At 39.3% G+C, this 27,181-nt stretch overlaps 2 protein-coding genes and 2 non-coding genes across 4 annotated transcripts; all 4 read left to right on the top strand.

Moving 5' to 3' along the window:
• Positions 1-14,209: 14,209 nt before the first annotated feature.
• Positions 14,210-17,471, top strand: rpl10 (ribosomal protein L10). The gene is made up of 6 exons (XM_026368475.1): positions 14,210-14,362; positions 15,270-15,328; positions 16,130-16,237; positions 16,444-16,582; positions 16,750-16,912; positions 17,265-17,471. Exons 1-6 carry the CDS (start codon positions 14,340-14,342, stop codon positions 17,418-17,420), a joined length of 648 nt encoding a protein of 215 aa, XP_026224260.1. The 5' UTR covers positions 14,210-14,339; the 3' UTR covers positions 17,421-17,471.
• On the top strand, positions 15,528-15,660 carry LOC113168054. Its single transcript, XR_003299334.1, has one exon. It is a non-coding gene; the product is annotated as a small nucleolar RNA SNORA70 (small nucleolar RNA).
• Positions 17,041-17,174, top strand: LOC113168052. The gene has a single exon (XR_003299333.1). It is a non-coding gene; the product is annotated as a small nucleolar RNA SNORA70 (small nucleolar RNA).
• Positions 17,472-19,423: 1,952 nt separating the features above from the next.
• On the top strand, positions 19,424-24,215 carry dnase1l1 (deoxyribonuclease I-like 1). The gene is made up of 9 exons (XM_026368474.1): positions 19,424-19,546; positions 21,022-21,179; positions 21,486-21,574; positions 21,713-21,802; positions 21,878-21,990; positions 22,106-22,218; positions 22,328-22,485; positions 22,825-22,921; positions 23,053-24,215. Exons 2-9 carry the CDS (start codon positions 21,030-21,032, stop codon positions 23,230-23,232), a joined length of 990 nt encoding a protein of 329 aa, XP_026224259.1. The 5' UTR covers positions 19,424-19,546; positions 21,022-21,029; the 3' UTR covers positions 23,233-24,215.
• Positions 24,216-27,181: the final 2,966 nt, after the last annotated feature.

The raw sequence follows: 27,181 nt of genomic DNA, 5'->3' as shown, positions 1-27,181 counted from the left end.
AAAAGTTTATAACCTGTATAGTTAGAATTTTTCCACCAACTGGATTTGAGCAAAACTCAAGGATAAATGTTTATTAATGTTTTTTTAAAATAAAACAGTTAGTTAAATAAAACTGTGCTTGTAAAATTCATATGCATTGTGACATAAACTATTTATAAAAAGGTTTTTCCTTCACTTTCTTAACATTGGCCTCATCACTCTTTTCCTTCAGACAGAACCCGGCCGGCTGTTTCCCTGTGTTTATGCTAAGCTAAGATTCATTCATCTTATATTAGGAAGAAGGTGACTGAAATCTTTCATAACATCACTTGATATATGTTTGCTTTGCTTCCCGGTGGTTTGGTATCACGTAACACGGCTAAAAGCACTAAATATTCTGCAATGGATCTTAAAGATGTAGCGTACCAGTGTGGAGCGAAGACAGGAGACGGAAGACTGTGCAGAGGAGATGAGGAGGAGGATGCGAGTGACAGGGAAGGAAATCAAACTATAAAACTTGTAGTTATCACCCTGTCCTTTAAACCAGGATTCATCTTTCTTCCAGTCAGAGACAAACCATAAAGTTCTATCTTCGTGTGTATGTGTGCATGCACCAGTGTATTAATAGGAGCCAGATGTTTGCCATTGTGATGGTGAGATCGTCCAGTCTGTCTGTGACATCATCTGTGCAGCTCGATGAAGTTACATCACCAGAGGCTTATTTGCTGGGGCAATGCACACACACACACACACACACACACACACACACACACACACACACACACACACACACACACACACACACAAGCTCATTTTTCTGTAATTGAAGGACAATAAAGCACTAACCATTACAACGTGACAAATTCCATGCACACAATCAGCCAGCATTCTTATGTGCATGACAAACAAAACTTCAAAACTTTACCCTGACACAAACCAGAGAAAGTGGCAGCAACTACTGTTTCTCCGACAGTGGCAGAAAACGTAGAAACACGAGTGAACCTTTTGGAATTTCATGGTTTTCTGCATTAATTAGTCATAAAATGTGATCTGGTCATCAGCTAAGTTAAGAGGATTACCAAATATGATGTGCCTAAAGCAATAACACCAAAAAATGATCTGATCTTTCATGTTTTTATTGAGACCAACAATAAAAACCTCACAGTGCTCTGACTCTGACTTTTAAAGTTTGTTCTGCACAAGAAGTATGTGCTTATGATCAAGAATTGTTGATGACATCAAATACAGAAATTCACCAGTCTACAGTTAAAACAATCTACAAATGGAGACACTTTGGGACTGAGGCTACTCTACCAAGAAGTGGGCGGCCAGACAAAATGACCCCAAGATCAAAACGAACACTCATCAATGAGGTAAAGAAACAACAACGAGTGACAGACAAAGATTTGAAGGCATCATTGGAACTGGCTAACATCTGTGTTCATGAGTCTACAGTAGGTAAAACATTGAACAAGCGGGGTGTCTATGGCAGGACACCACGAAGGAAGCGGCTGCTTACTAAAAAGAACTTTGCTGCAGCCTGAAGTTTGCTAAGGAGCACACTGACAGTCCACAGCAGTATTAGTAAAAATGTTTTGTGGACTGATGAAATTATATTGAACTACTTAGAGAGAACACACAGCATTTGGTGTAAAACGTTCACAGAACATCATCATGAAAACATCATCCCAACTGTGAAGTAAAGGGCAGGAACCATGATTTGCGCCTGCTTTGTTGCATCAGGGCCTGGCCAGCTTGCAGTGATTGAGGGGAAGATGAATTCTCAAGTGTATCAAAGAATTCTTCTTTTTCCACTGTCTCTATTTTGTTCTCAATAAAGAGCATAAAACATGAAAGATCAGATTTTCTGTGTTATCATTTTAGGCACGCTATATTTCTTAATACTCTTGACTGAGATGAAAATCAGTTCACATTTTATGACAATTTAATGCAGAAAACCATGAAATTTTAAAAGGTTCACACACTTTCACACAGACCAAACCATAAAACAACTAAACACACATGCCAGCAACAGAAAATGAGCAATTTTCATCTGTTCACCGACGATTGTTTTCTCACCCCGCCCCCAGTACTTTAATTTCTTAGTAAATACAGTGTGGCCTCTTATTTTTTATAAATTTTACATAAATGCCTAAATTCTGCACCCAAGCAGAAACAGAAAAATGCATTTAGATTTTTTCAGCAAGGTTTAAAGAATAGAAAAACTACTATACAAGGTATCATATTTTTGCATCTCATATCATGAGATGCAAAAGTATTTTACAGAGCATAATCTGACGTCCTGGGAATGAGAACGGACTATAGTTGTATCTACAGTATGTTTTGACTGATGTGCATGTTATGTGTAAGAAAGCACCATTTATCCCTGTTTACTTGTTCAAACATTCAATAAATATGAACAATATCTGTGACAGAGTGGGTATTAAGGTACTAATGTGAGATGGAGTGATAGAGAAATGGTGGCAGAGACATAGTCTGATCCTGTGTGTGCAAAAAAGAACGTTCAAGGATGAAAATAGTGACAGAGAACAGTGATAGTTTCAGAGGAAGTAGTTAAAAATCAGGGAGCGATGGCTGAGCTGTCAGTCTCATAACAAAGCTTCTGTCTGTTAGCCAGTTAAGTGGAAAATTATTTAAGTGGAAGTGATGGAGGGAACTGTCTAAAGAGGTCCTCGTGTTTTTAATTTGATCCTTCTTGTTCTCCAACAACACACGTGATTGGCTAGATTTAAAAACACATGCTGATACCGACAACCTGTACACATGCACTCACATTACATCACTGACTGCACGATTGCATACAGACACGAAGTACGAGCATTAGAATAGACCCATAAACAGCACATTAAACCCCAGTTGCAGGTAATTAAAGAAATATGTCTTTTCACTTGCATTCCTCAGTCTCTCATCTCCATCTGACTGCAACTCAAAGGCGCATTAAAGTGGAGTAAATATGGAAAGAAACTCATTAAATGGAAGAGAGTCCACATTTGGACATGAAATATAGAGTGACTTTTATGGCCAGCTGAGGCAAAGTAATCAGTTACACACAAACAGCACTTAAAGAGAAGTGGGCTGAGGGATGAAGGGGAGGCCACAGTGCACATCAAAACAGGGTGACAGTGAGCCAACAATTACTGATGACGTGACCGTAACTCTTAACTCTTGAGGAACTGACCCACTTTTTAGTAAGAAACACATTATATAAGTGCCTTAAAGTGTCCGTACTATGCCTAATTTATGGTTTATCTTTTATTCTAAAGCTCCATTTGTGAAAGATTCTATAATTTTTAATTAAAAAAATGCAAATGTTTTAGCATTTTAAAAAACAAATTGGCCAGACTGAAACATGGTCATGCAAACACATGTTCACGTCAAGCATTGGGCCTCTTACTATCTGTAACATGTTAATGCTAACATTAACATCAGAACACATAAATTATGACCCCTTTAATTAATGACGTTTAAATACAGTAGAGAGATATTCTATATTTACATGCACAATAAGCACAACATTTGATTTGCCAAGTCTGAGCATGGGTGCAGTTAAGTAATAGTTCTTGGACGCTGGAACCCTTTGTTTAGTCTTCTCAATATTGTGATAAGACAAAACAATATTGTGTGATACCAACTCCACAAAACGTGTTTTTGTGAGGGTGCCCACCTAATGACCTTGAACACATCACAGCACTCCTACACCCGGCTGCATATTGAAATCTTTTTTGTTTTACCTGGTAAAACCAGACAAGGACATGGATACGTTGTGAAGACCTTTTGATACCAGAAAGGCTTCGAATTAGTGCCTCTTTGTTATTCCATTGCAGCCCAAAGGGTAATTATGGCTTCACTGAGACCTGTGACGTTCAGATGAAGCTGCCAGTCGGACCAACAGGTACACTGCAGACATTTGTGTGGGATTGAAAGCCAATCAAAACCTATGTTAAATAAATGCTCATTCCCTACATTTATGTTACTCCTTGGCATCCACAGAAATGTTCAGCTAACCTATGACTCACTTAGATGACTTTGAATATCCCTTAACACTTTAACTGATAACTGAAATTATCATAACAAAACACACACAAAAAGATGAAGTCACTAGTGAAAACCTTTGTGCACTCTTCAGCACATGCAACAAGACAGCAAACACCGCCAGACTCCAACAGAACACAAGCTCATTGTCATCACAGCTCAAACCGCCACTTAAAAGCTTCTGTACCTGCACATACACTCTTTCAACACACTTAATGTGTGATTTCAGCACTTACCACACGTACAGTAAGCTATACTGTGAGGATTTGAAGTCCTAAAACAGAGTCAGGGCCGTGCAGAGTAATCGCACTGACTCACTACGCGGCAGACTCTGATGTCTGCCGCAGGCTGAGTCACACGCACTGAAGACGTCAGAAGCTCTGGAATAATGAGATGTTTGCAAATGTACTGTGTGTGAATGTGTTCGTAGATGTGCATGTGTGAGTGTGTAGTTCTGTGTCCAGCATTATTATGTGTTTTTATGCGTGCTGTGTGTCATGGAAACAATGTGCTGATATATCTTTCAGAGGTTTCCTTCTGGGAATACCCTCAGCATGCATTTCATGTGTGTGTGTGTGTGTGTGTGTGTGTGTGTGTGTCTGTGTGTGCACACTTGTGAGTACACAGACTAAGAGGCAGTCAGGCGAAATGTTCTATGGTATATAAATATAAATAATAGACCTCTGTGCAGCACCATGCTGCATTTTTGAAATTAAACACTCCAGATGAGAGCACCCCGTTTGGGGGGCTCATAACTAATGAAGTGTAAACAGAAAACATGTCGGTGAAGATTCTCAGTCGTACAGGTGAAGTTAGCTGGAAGTTGAGTCACAGCAACTGGACTTCCTTCTTATTAGGCTGGCCTAAGAAGTCCAGTTGCCATGACTCAACATCCAGCTAAACAGAAAACAGCTATGTAACTTCACCTTGTGTAAACTATGCACACACACACACACACACACACACACACACACACAGTGTGACTGTGCATCATCTGGTAGGAAACAATCATACTCTTTAAATCAGTCCACTGTTCGGGCCGTGACACACAAAGCTGGGTTCAAAGAACCACAGGGAACTACTCCGAATGTTGCTTTGTCTCATGTCGTCTTTGTCTGGGTCAAAAGTGGCTCCAGGAAATAACTCCCTATAACTGCAGGTGGCAGTAGTTTGTATTCGTGATTGAAAAACGAAAGCCGAAGAAGATTCAGGTCTGCAGACAAACAAGATGTCAACAAGCAGTGGTTTCTTACTATTTTCACATCGCTCTTATTCACCTATAGAAGAACTTCTAATCAAGGACATCTCTGATTAGAAGTTATAAATGACCAGTGTTCAACAGGCTTAGTTACCTGAAATGCCACATCCTGCAAAAACTAGGGGACAGACACTCGCCTCACTGTGTCACGCAGCTAAATCACCAGGTACTGGGACTACATTCACTTGCTGTCTGTGGTTGCAAACATGCTCTTGTGTTCTTGCACAGTAAAAACAAAAGACTCACCAACTTGTACAAATACTGTGGTAAAAGATTTTTACAGTGTCTTTTGGAAAAATCCCCAAACTTTTACAAATTTCCCCTGAGGAATGAAATGAACTGAAGTCATTTGTCAGGCCTTAAAGATACAAACACTGTGCTTTGGTTCGACATGATAACTGTAAACTTAACTCTCTGTGTTTAACAGAATATGTAACGAGGGCTGTTGCACGATGAGCTGCAAATTCTGAACTTCCATTTACTTAACTCTTTAATAGCTACAGTAGTCTGAGGTTGGTTGTCAAAGTAAATACATTTCTGTCCAGCACTAAGGGATAAACCCCACCTGTGTAGATTAAACAAACACTTAAACTTGGCCTAAATTAGGTCTAATTAGGTCTAGACCTAAATTAGGTCTAGTTTCAAGAGGTGAGGAGTGAAGACAGACGGACATTTTAAGCTACTTTGGTTTCTCTGCTCCAGTGTCCACCTCTCTCTCACTTTTCACTCCCTCTCTGACCATATTAAGAAAATCACCCAGATTGGAGGAGAGCAGAGCTGACAACATCGACAGAGAGAGAGAAACCTGGACGCATTCCCAGATCCTCAGTTCCTGTTGAGTAATGAGTACATGGGGGTTTAGGCAGGATGAGTGTGTGTCTGTGTGTTCATGTAAACACATTGCAAGTGAGGTACAGTAGAAGAAGAAGAGCTGATGGTGTGGAGCTAGTCAATCAGTCACTGTTGTGCATGTGTGCGTGTTTTTGTGCGTGCGTTGAAAGTGGCGACAGAAATGAGACGGAGGTGTTCAACGTCAGGACGACACATTTCACAGTCTTTAAAAGGAGACCTGACCGAACTGAATGAATCAGGCTACAGGAATCTATTGCTAGTAGCTACTGGCCATTTTGACGAGAGATATGCACACACACACACACACACACACACACACACACACACACACACACACACACACACACTATGATCACACATCCAACTCTTCCATCATCACTAACACACCGACAGGAAAGTTCAGCTCTGAGGAGGGTGGTCTCTGTCAGACTGAACCCCCTCTGACGTTTTGTCTATATTGTGCTCTGTAATGCTTCTCCACCTCCTCCACCCATCTGTTAATATAGGTTGGGGACATTTAACAACCCGGGACTGCACATACACGAGTACATTTAAACACTCTGACGCCCGTCTCCATCTACAAACACAGCCTTTTAAGGTAAGCTCTGCCTTCCTTTCTCTCTGCCTGTCTGTCTATGCCTCCTCTCTCTGTTCCTGTATCTTTCCTGCCTGCACACTGCCCACCCCCAACCCTAAATCTCCACTACCACCACCCCCTCATTGTGTTTCTGTATTTTTTCTATTTCTCTGGCTCTCTTGCCAAGCAAGCCCTGCTGGATTCCCTCATGACCAGCGCGCCTCTCTTGGGTCTTCAACTCTCTTGAATTCATCTAAACAGAGGAGGCTTGAGAATGGTGGGGAACAGGCCACAGAGGAGTGAGGACGACAGTAAAGCAAACAAACAAAGGCTTGCAGCGATGCGGAGAGATATCAGCATGAATATCAGCTGAATATCAGTTGTTTGTCTTGAATCAGGGTGCAAAAGTGTATTGTTTTTGCACTGGATTCAAGGACAGGATGACATTTCCTATAGTTGGATCAATGGCTTAATAAAATACAGAAGAACTTATCGTTAGTAGTTTGGTGGCTTCAGCATTTGTGTATGTGTAGTATACAGATAGAGCGATGGGGTCCAGTAGTTTTGTCCGTATATGGGAGGGTGTGTGTTTGTGTGTGTGTGTGTGTGTGTGTGTGTGTGTGTGTGTGTGTGTGTGGAGAGACAGCAAACATGAATGACTGATCTCCCTCTTGCACTCCCTCCCTCTGCTCCTTATCTCGTCCCATAAATCCACTTTTCTTGCATTAAATCTTTTAAATGTCTCTTGTTTCTTTGAGATGTGCACACACACCGTACCACAGCTACATAACATATAGAATAAAATGTGAAGAAGAATCATGTAGTAATGACATTTCTGACTCCTGTGCATTTTGCAGCACTAGCACCGAATCTATTTTCCATTTGATACATCAGCGTATATCAGTAAATGCTTTTTGGTGCTGACATTGAATTATATTTCCTGCGTTGTGTGATTAATTGAATTGAATGGAAAAATGAGAGACACAAAAGACAAAACAAACTTTTATTTTACATCTTTTTATTTGATAAGCCAAATTTATTGTTAATGCAAATGGTCCCAAAGAAAAGGATTAAAGGAACAATTTAAGAACCTTTTTCACTTTAACTCATTCAGAATTTGTATGACTGTGTATGAACCAAATAAAAAGTGATTGGACGTAGACTCCTCTTACTCATACAGGTGACACTGTGTGAATTATGCCTATTACATCACCACTGCTGAAAAATACAGGCACAACACATCACACCTGTGCGACTCATCCAGCTGAGTGAGTGTGTGTTTCCCTTTGTCCGTATATCAGTCATCCATTCCCGTTCACCGTGTGAACGCATGATGAAATATAAGGTGGTAGCTGTTCCCTACACCTGCATCTGGACTGGATTCATTGAAAACAGATGTCGAAGGAAACAAATAATGATGTCAGCCCAGACGAATGTTGGCTGAGAGTATTTGAAAAAGATGCATTCTTCGTGTGCATGAGTGTGTGACTGTGTGTGAACGTGTTGTACGGCAAGATGCATGGATGAAAGTGTGTGTGGGGATGGGTGGCTGAAGCCAGAAACTATTTCTAGTTTATAGCGAATAAAGGTTGACAGAAGAGAGTGGAGGCCTAATGAATGTATGTAGCCTGTGGCTTTTTGACCCTTATGGTCTGTCTCGTTGTCTTCACAGCTCACCTGTATCCTACCTCAGCTTATCGTCTCCTCTCTGTGTTTTCTGCCTGTCCACTTTTTACCAGCTAGTCGGAAAGTCATTACTACTGTAACCTTTCTATAGTGAACTGATTTTTGAAATCAAGTTAGAAACATGAATGTTCATCAATATCAAAAGGTAAATCAAAATGTACCATTACAAACATAATAAAATGTTCTAAAGTAATATTTAAATAAGAAATAATAAAATAATAGTATGTATCAAGGATGTAACTATGACTTTGTTTTATGTGTTGTCAGTATTTAGTCATTTAACATACATTATCAGCATGTTTTTATCAGCTTGTTTTCATTTTATTATAAACAAGCAAAGTGGTTTCGGGTTTGAACGTGCCTTCCTCCTATTATCCAATTATAATTTATAAGAATATAAGAATGAACGACTATCTGTCTGCGTCAACACTGCAATAAACTGGGATCAGTTAGCTCTGTTTGGTAGCTAATTTAGTTAATAAGATTTTGTAATAAATAATCTGTACTTTGTAATTTGTGTGGTGCAACAGAATTTAATATACTGATGTGCAAATCTCCACATGTTGCAACTAGTTTGACAGTTTGCCAAATTTATCCAGCTATAAAATGACTCCTACTCCTGATCCCCTAACATTTCCTCTAGCACCGCCATGAGGTTCACATTTGTGGTTTTGAGTAAAATGTCTCTACTATTGGATAGTGCTATGACATACTCTCTCACTTGCTGTTGTTTTCTGGACATTTAAGTGCTCTAGTCACACACGTGCTCAACATTACACAGACTTTGTACTGTAGAGACATGCACTGGTGAAAATATTTCATGTTGGAGCCAACATCTTTGGATGTTTGCGTTCTCACATGTAGATCCTAATAAAGTCTGTGAACATGCTAAACCTGCATAAATATGATGGGAGATGTCATGCCATTACGATTAGGGAGGAGCCAGAGAAAACTTTCAAATCCAAATTGATAAAAATGATGCTTTTATGCATAAAATGATTTATTTTTTGAAAAATGTATACAAAGCAAGAAAACTGTATGCATTTATGCATGCAGAGCAAAAACGTATTTAGGGTGTAGTTCCCTTTAAAACCTACGTCCAATCTTATCCCTAACTCCTAAACAACAACAAAGTATGTAGAAATATTATCACATGTGGATTGTTTTGAGCTAGAATGTGTCCACACACATGGTAAGACATATACACACACACACACAAACTGATCTGAAGGCTGCTCCTGCATGAACTGCATGACATCATATGATCTCATTACTGAAGAAGTTAGGCCTGACACACAGACCTGCACAGACATGACCTGCAGAGAGGGAGTGAGGCATACAGTACAGAGACAGACAAAGTACTGCAAGCTACTTCAGTATTACACAATTTAACAAAACTATGAACATAATAAAATAATATAATAATAATATATATATATATTCATACATTATATTGAAACACCTTTTTAAATTTCTCCTCAGAATTTATTTCATGTATTCTATTTTTGTCCTAAGTTTGCTTTGGCAACACATGAATGTACTTGTTGTGTGTCTCAATAAAACTGAATTGAAATTGGGGGTAGGGGGTGGACACATCTCAACAGAATCCAGGAGATGTGGATTCCTGTCTACAGTTCTTTAAACAGTGCTAAAACATTGCTTGTGGAGCGACACCAATGTCATGTTTCCCAGAACTCTTTTGTTGCTTCGTGTTTACTGTAGCTGCTCTCGGCCTGGTTTGCCTCCATGATGGTGGCAGATACGTGAGGTCACAGTGAACGATGTGCAGGATCGAGAGAAAAAGAACAAACAATAGAGGAGATGACAAGAGGGAGTGAGTCAGGCTCATTTGTTTGTTTCCCTTTCCCTCTGTCGCCATGGAAACAGTTCATTTTCACTTCCTGGTCAACAATATGGGCACCAAAAGCCCACTCAGCGAAAACTTCCCCTTGTTGTGCAATCTGGCATATGTTAATCACAGAGGTCTGTGCTCCATATGCTGAACAATTAACAATAAAACTGTTATGAAATCTAGAGCAGATGCATAAGATAACACACAGAGTGTGGGATAAGAAGGATAACGTCTCATCAATCTATAGGTGTGATGTCATGGTAGGCAGGTGAGTTTGATGGTAACTAGGAAGCTGGACTGTTTATATCAGAGATAACAGTTTAGAAATGTAAACAAGACATAAACAGAGACTAAAACTGGCACCTGAGGTGCACCGGTGACATTCTTGACTTGCTGTGAAGTCATGAGGGGGTTTTTCAACCGAATTTCCCCAAGGGGATCAATAAAGTATACATTATTATTATTATTATTATTATTATTCATCACCATGCTAAGGATTCTGGGTTGGCAAAACCCGACCGGTGATCTATTCAGGTAGCACCCTTCCTGTCCCTCAGCGTCTCCACTGTTAACAGCATAAGCAGCAAAAATAATGGATGATTTCTTGTGAATGATTTTCTAGTGATAACAAGACTCCTCAGCCTCCAGGTCATTTACTATTTAGAGGTTTTCCTGTATGCATTTACTAAGCTGATGATGATGATGATGATGATGATGATGATGATGAAATAACCTAAAACTCAAGCACAACTGCAAGTAGCTGCCTCATGTAACCTTAGAATCCATTTAAAGAACATTTTTCCTTTTAAACTCTTGAATTTAATGTTTTTGATAACCTGAATATGCAAACCTAGTCCCGATTAGTTTGGCTTGTTGTGGAAAGAAACCAGCAGCTGGTAAAAGTGGAGTTGATTGGAACCACTTTGTGTTAATCCATGATAGTGTTGATTATAATAAGTACTGAGAACTTGCATATGCAAAGTAACTAGTAACTAAAACAAAAAAGTAAAAGCACTACAACATTACAACTTAATTACAATAGTTGAGTAAATATGGGCCATGATCATCTCTCAATCAGCTAAGTCCACAATATAAATAAAATAAATAACCTCTGTGGACTACACTGTATGTTAAAGAGCCGTGTTGCCCAATAAGTTATTTCTGTATTTCTATAGACTTACTACTGACTGTTAGTGTCTCTTATTTTAAATTGAATGAACTAAAGTATAAAACTGTATATCTTGTACATAAATGCAAAAAAATATGTGTACAAGCTGTGATTTAGATGGTAGCATTTTAAAACATTCCTGAGGCAAGCAGAGCATGGTGGAGTTTATTTAGTAATGCATTATTAATGCCTGAATAGCTGGATTATTATAAAGTGATTTATTAAACAGCTCAGTGACTTACAGCCTGTTGAAATATCTGATATAGCGCTTTATAACCCCACCCATCTTTATAACCCTCACCCATTCTCAGCTCTGCTCGCTGAAACGTAATCTCACAGATAGCACTTCCGTTTTCAGAGTAACCTACAGGGTGTTAATCACCACACCCTCATGCATCAGTCACACTGGTCAGTGGGCACTGTGTGTGTCTGTGAGGGTGTGGGAAATGAGCAAATGAATGTTGATCATTTATTTTTCTGTTTTGGTTGTCAAGAGAGCAACAGAGGAAACCACACAGAGGTCACTGCATTTATTTCATTTTCAGGCTAATTGTCGAGTGTGTTTCCTCTACTCAATCCTTCAGGTGTATTCTACACATCCACTACATGTTAATCTACATACTTATCAGGGATTTAGAGGAATTTTCTTATCCAGAGACACTACAACAAACAATTGGGTGTACTACCCTAAAGATTTATTGTGTTTCTCAACACACTATCTTTTAGGCAGGATACACAATGGTTGTTGTGAGTGTTAATCCAAAAATCCTCTGATTTAAAGCTATTGTCTTTGGGAACAGTTGAACATCTTGAGAAAACGATGAGAATACTGTTAACGCTCACAGACGTGTGTGATAACTATGATGTCAGAGTCAGAAATCAGTGTAAAAACTGTAAAGACTGTGGAGTAACTCCAGGAAACCAAATAAACAGTCTGTAATGACCCATGTTAAACCACTCGTGTTGCTTTTACACTTTGGTTTTTGTACAATTTAAACAAACAAACCACTGTATAACTATGGTAGAAGGATTTCTTTTACTTTTTGGATGCAGTTAGGCAAACCGGCTCCATTAATGGCCCTACTGTGGTATTAAGCACACAGTGAGGGTGTCTAACCATCCACATGATCGAGTGTCACCAGCTATATCCTCTGATTGCAGTTTTATAAAACTAACAAACCCAGTTCACCGCTGTCCATCGTTTAAGTTGTCTGAGAAAGCAGCAACTGAATCTGCTGATGTGTGTATTAGTGTTCCCCTGTGTGTGTGTGTGTGTGTGCGCAAATACTGTCTGACCATTTTTGGTCCTGGGTCCCTTCTCATCGTCACACCCTCATCCTTGCCCCTCAGTGACAGGAGATTTGCCTGGAGGATTTTCAAGCTCAGCAGTCGGACTGGACAAGATAGAGACGCAGGATAACTGACCCCCGCAGGAGGCTGTGCACTGATCCCAGTCAGAGTTCAGAGCTTTTCCTGACTGAGATATCCGCTTTGTGCTTGAGTCATCATTTCTTCACAGATACCTGATCTGAATGGTGAATTCACAATGAACATGTTTTAGTGTGAAAACTTAAATGAAAAACCGAACATGAGGTCTGGACCGAGTCAGTTTAACACATTCTTCAGAGGCTCTGAGATGTTGAACAATCCCTGTTATGTTGAGTGATGTCTGAGGGACTCTCAGACGGAGCAGAGTCAGAACGAGGTTAGGATTCCTCACATTCCTGGGCTACAGAACAACATTTGTTCTGCATTAACAGGACTTTAGATATGAGCTCATTGTTCCTTTTTAAGAATTAGCAAGGTAGGGCCTGGAAATCCTGGGATGTACACGGTGCAACAGTTCCCCCTAACGGACAGTTTGTAGGTTGCATTTGAGATGTGACCAAAGGACAATTTGTGAAGGTTTGGTTCACAGTAGATATTTTAACATGTTGCAGGAAAACCATAAAATCACATATAGGTAATGTTAACAGGAGCAGTATTTAGGTCTGCTACAATATGTGAAGTATTCAGTGAATTAAATAAGTGCAGTACAAAAACAGAAGTATCATCTCCTCATTCAAAGCTCTCCCTACACAAACGTACAGATGTATTGTCAGTATCAACATACTAATCATGCAGAATTAGTGATGTTCCAGTGGAACATTATCAATGAATTACCACTTACTGCTGGGCTGGGTGGTTTGATCTACAGCGATGCATCTCCACTGCTGCCCAGCTGTGCAGAACTGTTCTCACTGATTTTAATTGATTGATTGATTGATTGATTGATTGATTGACTGATTGATTGATTGATTGATTGACTGATTGATTGATTGATTGATGGCTGAATTCCAATCAACAGTTTTAGTTTCAGGGTTAATGTATTGTGCATTTTGGTTCGCATTATTCCAACTGTGACAAGTCAGTTTTCTTTAAATAAAAATATATAATCGATTTAAAACAAAGTGTTAAGCACAATATTAAACAACAGTGCATTCAGAAACTATAAAGAAAAAGAAATACACGCTGCAGCTTTGAGATTTTCCGAGATTGCGCCGTGCTGTCGCGTGTTGTCGCGAACTACATTTCCCAGCATTCATTCGGACGTAGTTAACTACCACCAAATGAATTTTTATAAAAGTATTTTACAATAATTGTTGCATATTACCTCTTTTAGGTCTCAAATATGAATGTTGACTGAAAGAATATGCGTTAAAAAATATAAAATATATTTTTCCCATGGAGCCTTTGCCCATATGACGAAGCGGAAGTCGCTTCAACTTCCTTTCCTCCATTAGGTGAGTGCGTGGTGGGAGCGGGTTTTCTGTGGCTCTGAATAAAATAGGCTCATGTGTAGTTCTTTACATCATATCTAAACCCCAACTTTACAAAATAACACATTTTACTTGTTAATTTACAGATTGCAACCATGGGCCGCCGACCAGCCCGCTGGTAAGTCCTCTCTTAGATCGTTTCTTGAACGGGCCCGAGTCAGAGGAAAATGGCAGCGGCTCCGCTTCGCACCATGTGCACAGTGCTGACATGCCGGCAGTCCTCCTGGAACACTGCTTATTTATTAAAACATAAAGTTATTTCTCTTAACATTTAGTGTTAATGGTAGTGAATATCTTTTCTCAGAGACTGTCATAATGTGCTTTCGTAAAGTGCTAGCTCGTTGAGCTAGCTTAAAACTAGCTAACACACGTTTATCAAACATAAGTCTATAAAGTTTTACTTATTATTAGTTTTAACGTTATATTTCACATTGAAAATCACAATGTTCCGTTTGTTTTTCTAGATTTGTCTTTTATGAATAATTTTGAGATCTTAGGTGGATGACAGTTTTAAGCCTGTGATTACCATCAGGAGTTATTAATGTATTTTGACTTCAGGACTTTAAATGTCCCTTTAGAATTTGTATTTTGCAGAGAAAACACTGGAAAATGATGCTGCATTCTTCTTTGTATTGTAGTTATTTAAAATGTTTATGTAGCTTGATGCCATTACTAGACTTTGCTGACATCAATTCTGAAAACGTGTTTACTTCCTAGAGTGTTGTTGATAAAGTGCAAGGCTGATTATATTTAGTATTTTTCTTGTCAACGAATGTGTACCTAAAATTGTATTTCATCTGTACTATAAAGCTCCGCTGAGCATGAAAGCTAGAAATGCTCACTATGCAGCCTTAAATACATCAGAGCACAAAATGTGGATTAATCTTAATAAAAATGCAGCATTAGCAGCTGCTATGGAACTTACTCAGACTAACATGCTAGATTTGTTCAGGGTAACATTAACAGCAGCAACAGGATTGATTCAATGACTGAATAAATGAAATGTAAAACTTTGTCTCCCACAGCTATCGCTACTGCAAGAACAAGCCCTACCCCAAGTCCCGTTTCTGTAGGGGTGTGCCTGGTAAGATGTTCTCACTGAATTCAACATTGAGGTCTTGAAAATGTAATAAGAGCAATCGATGCAATGGCCAGTTAACACAGCAGCTAAATTTAGTATGTCTCAGGGTTATGTTTGAAATTGAACTTGTTTTTTTTAACCTTAACTTGACTGTTCTGTAGCATTTTAATTGGTAATAAAAATCAGTTGTCTGTTGATAATCATGCAGCTTATTAAGCCGACCAGTTGTACTGTGGTGTGTTACTGGTGTGCAAAAGCTGCAGACAGTGACTCTTTGGTTGTGTATGTCCTCAGCTGGGAGGTGCTGAGTGCTTTAAGGGACCACTGAGACAAAATATTAATCAACTGATGTTTGGTAATCACTGTCTACTGACATTGTGTCTATGATTGAGCCAGATGTTGTAGCCATTTATGAATCAATTTAAGTGTCTTAAATTAAATGTAACATTTCGTTTTATTTGTTAGTATTTCACATTATCTGTAATCAATTAGAACAAACTTAATAAATCGAGTAGGATTGCTGGTAAACAGCGTTGCAGTTTGAGAATACTTTGAGACTTCACATTTACTCAACCTCTGTACACGGGTGCAGGGTACAAACTTTGCGTACGGAGAGATCATTTAATATAACTTGTCTCTTTCATTCACACACATTTGTAATAGTTTGACAGTTGCTGCAGATTTTTAAAATGTTGAAAAACATAAGAAGCTTTTAGTTTTGTCTGTTTTGTTATTGACTTTCTTTCTTGAAAGAAATTTAATATATGGGCAAGTTTGTCAATTTCCTTTTTCTCCTTTATATAGATCCCAAGATCAGGATCTTTGACTTGGGCAGGAAGAAGGCCAAGGTAGATGAGTTCCCCCTGTGCGGCCACATGGTCTCTGATGAGTACGAGCAGCTGTCTTCAGAAGGTGAGCAGAAGAAAGAAAAAGAAGCCAAGTAAACGTGATGAGGAACCAGTTGTTTCTTAATTGATTCTTAGTTATTTCTGCCTCTGAAATGTGAAACAACAGATACAGGAATTTTGGTTTAGTTGGACCGTTTGGGGAAATTAGACTTGCTAAGCTGAAGTTTAAAAATTTGCCAGTTTGTGACTCATTCTCCCCTCTCTATGTAGCTCTGGAGGCTGCCCGTATCTGTGCTAACAAGTACATGGTGAAGACCTGCGGTAAGGATGGTTTCCACATTCGCATGCGTCTGCATCCCTTCCACGTCATCCGTATCAACAAAATGTTATCCTGTGCTGGAGCTGATAGGTGAGAATCTGTTGTGTGTGTATGTTTCTTTAAAAATAGACGTAGGCAAAGTAAAATCATTAGATATGAATATGTCTCTACTCTGTCCGAGTTACTGTGGTGTTTCTGTCTGAACACCATCTGTTGTATTGTAAGCCCTTTCTCTTGTCTCATCTTCTGGCTCTTAGGCTCCAGACTGGTATGCGTGGTGCTTTTGGTAAACCCCAGGGCACCGTGGCCCGTGTGCACATTGGTCAGGTGATCATGTCTGTTCGTACCAAGGCCTCAAACAAGGAGCATGTGGTTGAGGCTCTGCGCAGAGCCAAGTTCAAGTTCCCTGGACGCCAGAAGGTAAATTACTTTCACCTTTCTCAGCACTCAAACCTCACATAAATTGTTTTGTTTGCTTGTCTTGGAACAATATGTGAAACCACACAAGGCAAAATAACATCTTAGCTAATGTACACTAACACACAGCTCTGCAGCTTATTAAGCCGACTGGTCTCGCTGGAGTGCGGTTCCAGTGTGCAAAGGCTGCAGACATTGACTTCTTTGGTTGTGTATGTCCTCAGCTGGGAGGTGCTGAGTGCTTTAAGGGACCACTGAGACAAAGTGTTGAACACATTGTTTTACTACATTTGTTTCTGTGCCAATTCCTATACTTAAATTCTAAATTGTCTTCTGTCATCGTTCTCACTTTCAGATCCATATCTCCAAGAAGTATGGCTTCACCAAGTTCAATGCCACCGACTTTGATGACATGATGGCTGAAAAGCGTCTCATTCCTGACGGCTGTGGGGTGAAATACATCCCCAGTAGAGGCCCTCTGTCCCGCTGGAGGGCCCTTCATGCTGTCTAGGCTTTGTGACAACAGACAACTAATAAAAAAAGGGTTTGACTACAAACTTGATTGTGGTGATGGCTTTGATATTTTTTTCTTTACACAGATTTTCACCCTCAACTATTTAAACTGGTCTGTGGTACAGGGAAGTAGTACTTGTCTGTAAAATACCAGCTATTTGTCAGGTGTTGGGTTTTACACGGAAGGTGTTGTCTCAAGAGGTTAATGCATCTAAATAAGCAAATGGATGTTAGCTGCAGTATCAAACCACTGATAAGTCTGTTTAACTATACAGCATATTTAAAGATTTAAATCTGTCAGTTCACACGATAAACTGCAAACAAATGTCCACTAATAGACGTAAGATGAACAGTTATGCATAAATATTTTTTACTTAAACCCAAAATAACACATTTAATGGATGTAACTTGTCAGTCTGGGAATAAGATTATTATTAATTTGATCAGATTTGATTGATGGTGACCAGATAAAGGGGGTAAAACTTATTTATGACGCTTTGGCCGAGATCAAAATCAGCTGGAACCCACATTTCCCAATTTAAAGGAAAGGGATCTATGAAAAATGTTTAAACTACACACTTTGCAACAGGTTTTCAGTCTTCCTGCTCTGTTGGTTGTTGATATGTGACTTTGTTGGAAGCCATAAAGAAGTAAACTCTCAAGTCAAGGTGCAAGTACGACCTGGAAAGTACTCGCTTTAAAGTATTGCTTTAAATTACTACAATAAATGTGTTCTAAAATTTACTTTACCCACAAAAGTACTCAACTAAGAAGTATAGTTGCATCAGTCGGACTGATTTAAACTATAGTAAAACACTGGAACTGCAATCAATCATCATAAATAAGGTTTCTGCTGAAACGTATCATAAGATCTTACATTTGTCAGGACTAGTTAAAAAATGTGAAGGTGAAATCGAAGATTCTTTTACACAGACTACAGACTTGTAGCAAACTAAAAGATGCTGTCTTTTAAAATCTTTTAACGGGAAAATAATATGCAGAAATTATGGTGAGTGGTGATCTTAACTTGTTTTCAGTAGCTACAACAAATAATAAAACTACTGGGAATAAAAACAACCTGTGAGACTAAAAGCAGCCACGTTATCCCATAAAACACCCTCTGATATCTGCTCGGCCTTTTACCACCCTCTGCTGCGGAGTGTGTGTATTGATGCGTCAGCCATCATTGAACGAGACGTTTGAGTTTCATTGAAAATGGCTTTAAATACGTAACAGAGTTACACATGTCTGAGTTATAATGGAACAACTAAACTTAAAAAGTGCCACTAAAGAACATAAAGTGCAGAACAGTCTGCATTTTGTTGTACAGTACTTTTTCAGTTCATCTGTCATTTCTATATTTTGATGAATGTGTCGTCATATAAACAGGAGGTCAGTATTTTTCAGTTTAAAAGCTTTGTTAGCTTCGTCTGCAGTTTGATATACTACTGAGCAACTATATTAATAAATGCCATCTTAAATCTACTTTAATTTGTCCATTAAAGTGTAATCTTAAGCAGTCCTGGACATAAGTATGAGTGGAAATGTTCTGACTCAGAGGTTCCTGAATATTTAAAAAAGCACATTAGCAGCAGTTATATTTAGATAAACTCCGCTGGGTTTCTCTTCTCACAGCCACACCCAAACTAAAACCTCCACCTTCTGTCGTCCTTTCTTTAAACCTACTTTAAAACTTCACAGTAGGTGCAGAGAAAGACACGGCACACCCACAACTGCAGTTTTTAACTAAACATATTCTGAATCTCGTGTGTTTGTGGTGTTTCCATACTGAAGAGTTAATAAGGTTGAAGAACTGGAACAAAAGAAGACAGATTACATATATTTATATTAATATGTTGGCATAACAGGCTGTTAGGAGACACAGTGAAACGTTTTTTGTAGCATTGTACAATATATTTAATATGGTAAATGATCATTTTAAGTGACTTGTCAAAGACTTCTTTAGTTTGGATGTTTAACTGAACTGAACAGCAGCTGGACTTGTTGTAGACTGAAGTCCCTCCTACAGGAAACACACACCAGGCCACGGCAGCTTCAAGTTTCACAGTAGAAGAGGCGGCAAGACACAAACAAACCGTTCAACTCCAAGAAGTAACAAAGCTGGTAAGTTGCTAATTCTTTAAAACTGTAACTACACATTAAACTAAACAGGGGAAATTCAGGGGAAAGCGCTTATTTAGTGTGACTGTGTAGGTTTAATGGTGAGTGTGTACCGTCATGAGAGAAATCAACAGATCTGTAGTAATACATTAATCATAGGATGAATGTACAGGCAGCACAGGGACAGTTTGAATGTTAGAAACACATATTTGTGTTGTGTACAGGTTTAAGTAAATGTGTCACATGTCTCTTTGGAAAACTGAAGTGCAACTAGTGGTTCTGAACCACACAGCTGATTGTGGTGAACTTCCCCGTGTGTCTCATGACGTCATGTTAACTGTTACATACAGAGACCAGCCACACATCCTCAGTTACATAACATACATAAGATATGTATCTGTGTGTGGTGTAAATGAAACAAGTTCAGACCAGTGTTAGTACTGACATGACAGGTAAAATAAAACCACTGAGAACAGCTACAACTGCGAGTAAAAGTAAATCATACAGGATGATAAAGTGAAAGCACTCGGTTACTGATACAAACTATTTTGGGTGATACGAACAGCTGTGCCTGTGTCAACAGACCAGATTACTCAATGGCCCATGCAGTAACTGATAGTAATTTACTCTTTGACCCTTTGTCATGGACGTTGATACATGTGTGCATTTGTTTACAAGCTGAAGCTGTAACTAAACCGTCAATGAAAGTGTCCAGCTTATCAGATGTAATGTGCACGTTCACCACCTGCTCAGGTTACTTCATGTGCACCAATCAAAGTTTGCACATACACTTTGACAGTTTTACCTTTAAAAAGAGTTATTTTTAAATTCCTAATTATGTTCACTATGAGCTAAGCACACAAGTTAGAAACAAACAAACAATGTTGGTAAAAAAGAAAATGGACAAGAAACACATTTCAGCTGCAATAACTCTCAGAGCTCCAGTAATTTTATCTTCTGGCCAAGTTTGACTCTAGTTAATCTTCAGGCTACACCTAAACACATGCACCATAACACCTAGTGTTTTTAAATTGATCTCTCTCCTGCACAATGTAAGCTACATATATGAAGCTTTACTTGTTTCCTGTGACTCTACACACTATATTGTATATTAGATATATTATTATATATATTTTGGCCAGTTAGTTCAAATCTAATTAACTTAGTGCCTGATTTAATTTTCTGATGAAGTTAATGTGACTTTAAAGATTGTAATCTTACAGCACTGCCCCCACAGACTTGTACAGTAGACACTAGTCATGATGGGTGCATCACTTCACCCTCCTCTCTTCTTACACTGATGCTCCATCACTCTGGAACAGGGTAAATCTGGACTCATCAGACCACATGACCATCTTCCACTGGACAGTTCTTAACCCAGTTTTAGTAGCTTCATTAATCTCCATAGATGTTTTCTTTGATTCATGTCAATAATTTGACCCTTCTGAAACAGATTAACATCTTTTCCATGACCACAGGTGGTGCCATGAAGCCCTCTATCCTGCTCCTCATCTCCTTTCTCCTGGGTGTGTGTGGCGTTCAGGGGGCATCAGATTTTAGAGTCTGTGCCTTCAACCTCCATCACTTTGGAGATTCCAAGGCCAAGAAAAATGATGTCATGCAGACTCTCGTCAGAGTAAGACGAAGACAAATAACAACAGTGATTCCTTAATAATTCATGTCTTCGACATCAGCAGACAGATGTTTTTTATTTATTCCCTAGTTTTATTTAGTCACTAACCTCAGTCTGTCGAATCTATCTAGTTAAATAAAATTTGAAATAATGTACAGATTATCAGTTAAGTGTTCTCTGTATCTCTCTACATGTGTTGAGAGAAGAAAATACAAAGTACTCTGGGCCTTTTCAAGAAATAGAGGATGTGGTGTAACTAGTGCTGAAAATTATATTGCAATGTTCTCATTGCTGTGATTTTTGTTCCAGATTATCTCTCGCTGTGATGTGTGTTTGCTGCAAGAAGTGAGAGACAATAAAGGAAAAGCCCTACCTCAGCTGATAGACCGTCTTGACAGGTGATGAATCACTCGCCTTCACACTCATACAGACACAAACAGAGTAGCTGCTCAGTAAATTCACAGTTCAAGGTTCAAACCTCTAATAATGGTTTCATCCTGTTCTCCCTCCTCTGTCTGTGTCTCTACGTTATTCAGGTATGACACTGCACATCAGTACAAAGCTGTGGCCAGTGAGAGACTGGGCAGGTCTGACACATACCAGGAGCAGTATGTGTTCGTTTACAGGTGAGTTGAACTGCGTGTAGCTGCAAATTCAGCACAGGTAGTAAAGTCACACTGTGTTTGTCTGAATGTTTGCAGAACTGATACGGTGACTGTCACTGGCCAGTATCAGTATCCAGATAATCGACCGGGAGATGTTGATGCTTTCTCCAGAGAGCCTTTTGTCGTCCGCTTCAGAGCCCCCAAGACAGGTCAGTTCTCAGTCACACAGGATTCACAGCTTAGGTCCTAAAAAGCAGAGATTTTCATGCATGTAAAACCATTCACCTGCACGCTCCATCTCTCCACCCCAATCTGTTTACTCAGCTATAAGGGAGTTTGTCCTCATACCTCAGCACACCACTCCAACCAACACCACAAAGGAGCTCGATGCACTGTATGACGTCTTGCAACATGTGAAAAACATGTGGAAAACCGAGGTGAAGGCAAATTTTCTTCTCAGTATAAAGGAGCAGTTTTCATTCTATAATGAATTTGACCATCTGTGTGTGTGTGTGTGTGTGTGTGTGTGTGTGTGTGTCTGCACAGAACGTGATGCTTCTCGGGGACTTTAACGCTGACTGTGGCTACCTCGCTAAGAAGAACAGAAAGAATGTGCGCCTGATTACAGACCAGAACCTCTATTGGCTCATTTCAGATAATACTGACACCACAGTTCGATCATCGACATCCTGCACCTACGACAGGTGAGCTCGCACTGCTCACGGTCTGCCCCCATGAATGTGGCATTTTTAAACTTCTGATGAATTTTAGGTACATTGTAGTGTCTGATCAGGACCTGCTTATTTTTTTGGAGGTGCAGATTTAATTGTTTTAAAACTATTATTTTTGAGCAGCATTAAATTAATTTAAGGGCAATTTTATCTTACTGTGTAGCTAGAATGAAGTTTCTTATTGTCAGCTTTGTTTTGTGATGTTTACTTGTTGCGATGTCAGGAAGAGTGGCCTCAAGTTAGGATGTGGAGGAGGATGCAAATCAGAAACATGAGTGTATTGTGGTCAATTTATTCTGTTTGTTACAACAGGATTGTTTGTAATGGGGAAAAGTTTTTCAGCGCAATTGTACCATCATCAGCCAAACCGTTTAACTTCCAAGTGGAGTATAAACTAACAGAAGAGCAGGTAATAGTCTGCATGTGTCTGTGTGCGTGTGAGAGAGTGTAAACATGTAAAGATGGAAAAAAAATAGACAATAAAAACTTGTTCTGTTGATTTAGGGTTAGTAAAATCTGTCTTGCATGGTTTCTGTTCAGGCGCTGGAAGTCAGCGACCACTATCCAGTGGAGGTCCTGCTGAGGACGGACAAATCCAGAGCGTTCTTCAGCGATGGCAACTCTGGCTCAAAGGAGACTGCAAATCGGATAAAATCTCATTTATATTTCTTTACTTTGTTTGCTGGAGGCCATCTTCTCTTCCAGATATTAACATGGTAGTGTCTGTGTCTGAGGATAATTTCAGGATGTTTATGGACTAAGAACATTGTGATTCTCCAGTGTGAAGAATCCATTTCACCACATCACCAAAAGATAGAAAAAAAGTCCTTTATGTTGAGAGGTTAAGACTCTTGGTTCAGAAAATGTACAGATGCTGATAGATATAAAAACAAAAAAGTTAAATCTCAACTCAGGTTAGTAAAGTGTTCAATTAATGTAACGTCTGTGTTTCCTCAGTTTAGGAAGATTATACCTTTTTTATTTATTTTCCTAAACTGATGAAGTGCAGAGACGCTCAGACACACATTACATTGCATGATGACTTCTGCCATGGATGCTGTAAACCTTTTACAACAAACAGTGTGTTATTCATAATGTCAAAATCCAAGGAAGTTATAGTGTGAAGTGAGGGCAAAGACATCCAGAATGAGATATTAGAATATTAATTAAGTAGTTCACAGGCACAAACTGCTGAGCCGAGCACAGACATTGTGTTATTAACATGTTTGGAGCTTTTAACACGGAGGAATCACATGAATTAATGTATATAACTGTACAGAATTGATTTTATCGAGCTCAGTAATGTAAAGGAACATTTCTCATTACATTTCAACATTGTAATCTGGTGCTAAAATGTACATGGAAAACTAATTAAATGTTCATACTTTATATAAAGCACATAAATAGACCGTTGGTATAAAACATTTCAAATCAAGCCATATGATGTCTGGTAACGTTCTGTTTGAATCAACTTAACTCTATAATGTTGTACAATAGTAACAGATTTATGAGGTCACAGGGAGCTGTGACTAATTAAGACTAATGAAATTACTGCAAAGTAGAATAAATAGTAGCAGACAACTGGTAAATGTGTTTTATCCAGCTGGAGATGACCATTGAGGCCTGTATGGGTTCATGCAGATTGAGTCCACTAGATGTCAGCATTGCAACAATAACCCTGATAATAAATCCGTCATAATTTCTGTTTCTGTAATTCTGTAATTGCAAATAAGTGTAACAACACAACCTTTGAGTTGGTTCAGTTTTGTGTATGTAAATATTTAGCCCCACTACTGGCGAAGCTCTGAATGAACCAAAACTATCCGTGTGTTGCAAGATGGCAAAACAATCTGTGATGAAGACTGTGGCCTCAAGGGAGAGGTCAGTTTCAGTATGATGTGTCCGAGTGTCTGTGCCTGTTCTGGACTCTGACTACATAACACGTTTCCATTATCTTTCCGTTCATCTGACACGAGCTCAAGTCCAGAGAAATCTTTGGCCTTTATGCATATAATTCATGTGTGGCTGCATTTCTGGATGCAGAAGAAGAAGAAGTTTTCAAACTGCTCATTGTACCCCCACCCATGATCCCCTCAGCTGTTACCAATTACTAGAAAATTACTATGCCATAGACTTTTCAGTTTTGTTTTGCTCTGTCTCAGCTAATCTTTCACTATCTACAGTACGTAATACTGTGAAACGATTCAGGAGGTTGAGGTACATTTCTTTGCCTAAAGACCAACCACTGCTCAGTGTGAGTGACCTTTGAACCATCAGGCAGCAATTCTACCAAAGAGCACAAAACTCGTTTGTATTGCGCTACAGAAGAAGTCAAGACTTTTCTGTTTGTACAATACAAAATGTGGTTTGTTTGTATTTCTTTACTGTAAAAGCCAAACCAGCTTTGTACAAGGTTCAAATGAAGGAAGAAGGAAACATCTAAGTTACATTTACTTCACTATGGCACTCTGGATAAACAGTTCTCCAAAGAGAAGCCCAAGGGACGGTTGTTTAGAGGCAGCTCCTGGGAAAAAAAAAGGAAGAAGAAGAATAATCACTCCTGCACGTCCCACAGGTGATGAGAGGTGAGATGAGAGCAGATCATGCAACCTCGTAATCCCTCGTGGACCTCTTGTTTGTGGTGATGTTAGTCATCCTGTTGCAAAACAATAGCGACTCTAGAGGCATCACACAACTTGTAATGATTCTACTTTATGATCTGGGGTGAAAGTCAGGTCAGTGTTTAATTTCTCCGGCCTCAGTTTCAGATAGTGAGATGCGAAAATAGTCCAAAGGTGTGTTTATGTGGATATTGGAGTTTTAAACAAGGTGGATAGGGGAGAGCCATTACATTATTTAATTTAGTGTGCCACATTTGATAGTTCTTGGTGTTCAGGATGAATTGGTCATGAAATGTGATCTGATATTCACCAAAGTCACAAATATCAACAAACACAATACGTCTAAGCTGATAAAACACGGTCATGATTTTTCACCTCTTAAATGAACACATGCATTAAACATCTTTGGTTCTGGAGGAGAGATCTGTCAGAATACACAATGCATTGCATTGTTTGCTGCATATAGGGCTTTATAGCCACAGACCAGTCGGGGTGCCCGTGTTGCTGCAACCCCCACTACTAAAAGTGCAACATGAGCATCAGAACCGGACCAATATAAGAAGGAGGCCTGGTTTGATAAATCAGATTTTTCAGGTGCGTGGCCAACGTGTGGAACACACCAGGATGCACTGGTGAAGGCAGTGTGACGCTTTGGGCAATGTTCTGCTGTGAAACCTTTGGCCTGGATTCATGTGGATCTTACTTTGACAGGTACCACCTGCCTAAGTATTTTTGCATGAAAATGGTATTCCCTGATATCATGGACCACGTCTTGTTAAGGGCCTTGGTAGTGCTGCAGCAAATCCCAGCTGTCATTGGTTAGATGTTAGATTGGTTAGATGTCACGTATACAGGTTGCCAGGCTATTACAGAGCTGACAGACAGAGGCAGACAATCATTTACACCTATTAGACTCACCAGTTAATCTAACTGCTTGTCTTTGAATTGTGTGAGGAGGCAGGATTGCAGAAATCCCAAACAGGTACAGGGATAAAAAGGGAAACTCCACAGAGGAAGGATTCAAACTCACTGTCAGGCGACAGTACCAACCACTACACCTCTGTGCCACTCTAAATAAAATAAAAAAATTATATATACTGTGGCAAGAAAAAGTGTGGGCAACTTTGGGATTATGTGGAGTTTTGCATAATTTGGTCACAAAATGTGCTCTGATCTTCATCAAACTCACAACAATAGAAAAACACAGTCTGCTGAAAATAATAGTACACAAACATTATATGTTTTCATGTTTTTATTAAACATAACATGTAAACATTCACAGTGCAAGGTGGAAAAAGTATGTGAACCCCTAGCCTAATGACTTCTACAAGAGCTAAAAATGACTAATTGGAGCCAGCAGTGAACCAACCTTGAGTCCAATCAGTGTGATGATATTGGATGTATTGCTGAAAGATGTCCTGACCTTTAAAAACACAAACTTGTGTTGGGTTTACTGGTTTCAAGAAGAACAGCCTAATGTGAACCAACCATGTGATGTAAAAGATGACTGCAAGAGCACAGAGCAGAATGCTGAATGAGGTAAAGAAGAATCCTAGAGTGTCAGCTAAAGACTTACAGAAATCTCTGACACATGCTAACATTTTTGTTGACACATCTACAATAGGAAAACATTAAACAAGAATGGAGTACATGTGGGAGGACACCACAGAGGAAGCCATTGCTGTCCAAAAAAACATATTGCAGCACGTTTGAAGTTTGCAAAAGAGCACCTGGATGTTCCACAGCACTACTGGCAAAATATTCTGTGGACAGATTTAACCACAATTGAGTTGCTTGGAAAAAACACCATACCATACACTATGTGTTGAGAAAAAAAGGCACAGCACACCAACATCAAAACCTCATCCCCACTGTAAAACATAGGGGAGGGAGCATCATGGTTTGGGGCTGCTTTGCTGCCTCAGGGCCTGGACGAATTGTTGTCATTGATGGAAAAATGAATTCCAGAGTTTATCAAGACATTTTGCAGGAAACCGTAAACCAACTGAAGCTCCATAGAGGATGGGTGATGCAACAGGACAGTGACC

The sequence above is a fragment of the Anabas testudineus genome, chromosome 7 (genome assembly GCF_900324465.2).
Source record: "Anabas testudineus chromosome 7, fAnaTes1.2, whole genome shotgun sequence".
NCBI classification, from domain to species: domain Eukaryota; kingdom Metazoa; phylum Chordata; class Actinopteri; order Anabantiformes; family Anabantidae; genus Anabas; species Anabas testudineus.
Note: the sequence above shows the minus strand (reverse complement) of the source record. Positions and strands in the feature narration are given on the sequence as shown.

Bases quoted from the DNA above. Each gene is read 5' to 3' on its own strand.
- rpl10 (XM_026368475.1), top strand. From the start codon at position 14,340: ATGGGCCGCCGACCAGCCCGCTG. The intron at 15,329-16,129 runs GTAAGATGTTCT...TCCTTTATATAG, and splicing joins TTTCTGTAGGGGTGTGCCTG to ATCCCAAGATCAGGATCTTT. The intron at 16,238-16,443 runs GTGAGCAGAAGA...CTCTCTATGTAG, and splicing joins CGAGCAGCTGTCTTCAGAAG to CTCTGGAGGCTGCCCGTATC.
- dnase1l1 (XM_026368474.1), top strand. From the start codon at position 21,030: ATGAAGCCCTCTATCCTGCTCCTCATCTCCTTTCTCCTGGGTGTGTGT. The intron at 21,575-21,712 runs GTGATGAATCAC...TACGTTATTCAG, and splicing joins CTGATAGACCGTCTTGACAG to GTATGACACTGCACATCAGT. The intron at 21,803-21,877 runs GTGAGTTGAACT...GAATGTTTGCAG, and splicing joins CAGTATGTGTTCGTTTACAG to AACTGATACGGTGACTGTCA.